This window comes from Sphaeroforma arctica, assembly GCF_001186125.1.
Source record: "Sphaeroforma arctica JP610 unplaced genomic scaffold supercont1.578, whole genome shotgun sequence".
NCBI lineage: Eukaryota > Ichthyosporea > Ichthyophonida > Sphaeroforma > Sphaeroforma arctica.
Genome location: NW_014039980.1, coordinates 42623 through 46139, shown reverse-complemented (window position 1 = coordinate 46139; position 3517 = coordinate 42623). Strand labels below are relative to the sequence as shown.

General features: G+C 42.5%; 1 protein-coding gene across 1 annotated transcript in view; it reads right to left on the bottom strand.

Annotated features, from left to right (window-relative positions):
• Positions 1 to 3305, bottom strand: part of SARC_07369 (hypothetical protein) — a gene marked incomplete at both ends in the record, with an annotated part of 11383 nt that extends 8078 nt beyond the window's left edge. The window contains 5 exons of the mRNA XM_014298702.1: positions 94 to 258; positions 1223 to 1365; positions 1716 to 1802; positions 2726 to 2912; positions 3138 to 3305. Coding sequence (XP_014154177.1) covers positions 94 to 258; positions 1223 to 1365; positions 1716 to 1802; positions 2726 to 2912; positions 3138 to 3305 — 750 coding nt within the window. The remainder of the gene's footprint in view (positions 1 to 93; positions 259 to 1222; positions 1366 to 1715; positions 1803 to 2725; positions 2913 to 3137) is intronic.
• Positions 3306 to 3517: the final 212 nt, after the last annotated feature.

Genomic DNA, 3517 nt, shown 5'->3' with positions numbered 1-3517 from the left:
CACACACACACAAATATATATATACACACACACACACACACACACATACACATATATATATACATATATACATTCGGTCGTCTTCTGACGTACCTGAGACATCGAGGCTGTGGCGCCAATGACGAAGAAGGCGATGAAGAGATAGACGAGATAATCGAATAGGAAGTACATTGCCACCAGAAACAGAGAGATGAACACAAAGGCCATTACCACGTGCTTGGTCTCAATCTCATCTGTGACTGTGGTGGGTGGGGCAGCCTGCAACGAGTGACAGGTCAAAGCAGTTAGGGTTTTAGAGATTTTAGGATTGTTGGGTTTTAGGGTGGCATTCTACAGCGACATTTGACTTGCTACGAGTGATATTTGAGAATGGGGGATGAGTGGTGGTGGTGGTGTGTCGTGTGCATATGATAACGAGAGTACTATTATTGACACATAACAAACAGGACATGAACAACTACAACACATAACACACACTCAAAGTATAGAACATGCATGTACTACACAACACACACGTGTGGCATACAGGATTTATACGTATCAAATAGCACACACAACCCACATAGCACACATATGTATGTGTATCATATAAAACACGTGTACGTAACACATTTATACATCACTCAATTAACGCACGCATAACACGTATATATGACACACACTTATAACTATAACACACATATAGAACACACATAACACGTATGTATAACACACATACAACACACATATAACCATAACATATATAATACACACATAAATGTAACATACGTATATGAAATTCACATACAACTAGAAAACACATAAAACACACGCATAAAATGTATTATTTATATAACACAATTATATGACACACATGCATTACTACGACACACACATACATAGCACACACATATAACATGTATATATAATTGTATATGACACACATGTATAACTATAATACTTAACTATAACACACACATATAGCACACATATATAACGCTTATATATAATTGTATATGACACATGTATAACTAGAATACATAACTATAACACACACATATAACACACACATATAACGCGTATATATTATTGTATATGACACACATGTATAACTAGAATACATAACTATAACACACACATATAACACACACATATAAGACGAATATATAATTGTATATGACAAACATGTATAACTATACTACATAGCTATAACACACACATATAACACACTCATATAACATACACCACTGTGCTCGGGCAGTCGTTGGAGAGCATCTGAGCTCGGTCTAGGGTGTGCCAACAAACAGCCACACGTGACCACCACCACAGCCAACACCAGCAGCACAGTGTTGCTGAAGCGAAAGATCTGGTCAGTGCCAGATAACCCTGCCCATAGCAGGGGTAAGGAAACGGGGGTAGGGATAATAAGGGTAAGGAAACGGGGGTAGGGATAATAAGGGTAAGGAAACGGGGGTAGGGATAATAAGGGTAAGGAAACGGGGGTAGGGATAACAAGGGTCAGGAAACGGGGGTAGAGATAACAAGGGAAAGGAAACAGGGCTAAAGATAACAAGGGTAAGGAAACGGGGGTAGAGATAACAAGGGTAAGGGAAACGGGGGTAGAGAAAACAAAGGTAAGGAAACGGTAAACAAGGGTAAGGAAACGGTGGTAGAGATACCAAGGGTAAGGAAACATGATAGTCACTGGTAGTGATGGGAATACTAACACGACCTACCTACAAACATTGTCACGTACACCCCTGCAGCTCCTGCAGACGACAGATTGGCAGCCAAGGCCTCCGCATCTGCCCGAGAAATCATCCCTAAGTGAAAAATCAAACAGACAGTTATAACAATAAGGTAGAAGAGATTCAGTTAAGAAAACGGTACACTTTGAGAACAATAGTGCGATAGAGCATTGGCAGGCATGCGCAGGAGAATGTATATATATATATATATATATATATATATTCATATGCACATATAAATATATTTATAAGGATATAGGAGAATGTATATATATATATATATATATATATAAAATATTATATGTAAAATAAATTTTATGCTATGTGTTAATACACCGCTAGGTACGCAGATAGCTCTTTCTAACTCTGCTATTACAACTATTCTACACAGGAAATGAACTATGAGCGTAACCTTATACACATTCATTTATTTTCTTAAATGGAAAATGTTACAACATACATCAACTAAAACACAAACGACCACAGACACTCTACAAAACCATCTGCTCAGATCACTCTAACATGAACATAACCACGTGTCATAGTCATACACCCCCCCCCAAACACACACACCCCCATCAACCCAAACCCACTCCCATCACCCAAACCCACCCCCAAACTCACACCCCCATCACCCAAACTCACCCCCAAACACACACACTCCCATCAACCCAAACCCACACCCAAACTCACACCCCCATCATCCAAACTCATCCCCAAACACCCACATCCCCATCAACCCAAACCCACCCTCTAACACACACACCCCCATCAACCAAACTCACCCCCAAACGTACACACCCCTATCAACCCAAACACACACAGCCCCATCAACCCAGACCCACCCCCAAACACACACAGCCCCATCAACCCAGACCCACCCCCAAACACACCAACCCAACCACCCCCAAACACACACACCCCCATCAACCCAAAGCCACCGCCGCCCCTTTCCCCCGGTGCCTATACACTCCCATTCACTCACGCAACCAACTCACCCGTAGGGATACTCACAGCCGCAAACTCTTCCGGTGAGCCGGTGGGTGCGAAGGTGGTCTCCTGTGGCGAGTTCTGTGCAATGACCACAGCCCCACCACCGGCTGCTTGTGCGTAGAGGATCTTGTCAGCGAACGTACAGTTGCCACGTGATATCAGTACAGCGCTGTCTTGGTATGCACCGGGTGCCTGTGTGATGGGAGGTGAAGGTGGGATGGGATAGGTAGGTAAGAAACGGTGAGAGGGGTGTGTAGGTAAGCAACGGCTGCTCACACGGAGAGACTGTCGGGTCAGCAACCGTGTACTTACTACAGGAGACTATCACAGCTTTGTCTTGGTGTGCATGGTAGGTACTAGACTCCTGCGGGTGGATGCGAAGAGTGTGTGGGCACAATGAGTGATATGTGCATATACAAACGACAGGGGTAGAGAAGTTTGAATGGTGGAAAGAATGGCTAACATACAACAGCAGCAGGGGTTGTCAGTGGTATCGGATTGCTGAAGCGAGTTACCAGTTTTGTGAGGGATGGTGGACGTGGAATGGAAGGTCGGCTGTATGTGCGTGTTTATGTACGCATACATACACACAAATACACACACATATACACACACACACACACATGCACACATACACACACACAGGCACAGACACACACACCCACACACAGACACAGACACAAACACAGACACACACAGACACAGGCACAGACACACAAACATATATATATATATACATATATACATATATATATATATATATATATATATATATATATATATATATAGTATATATA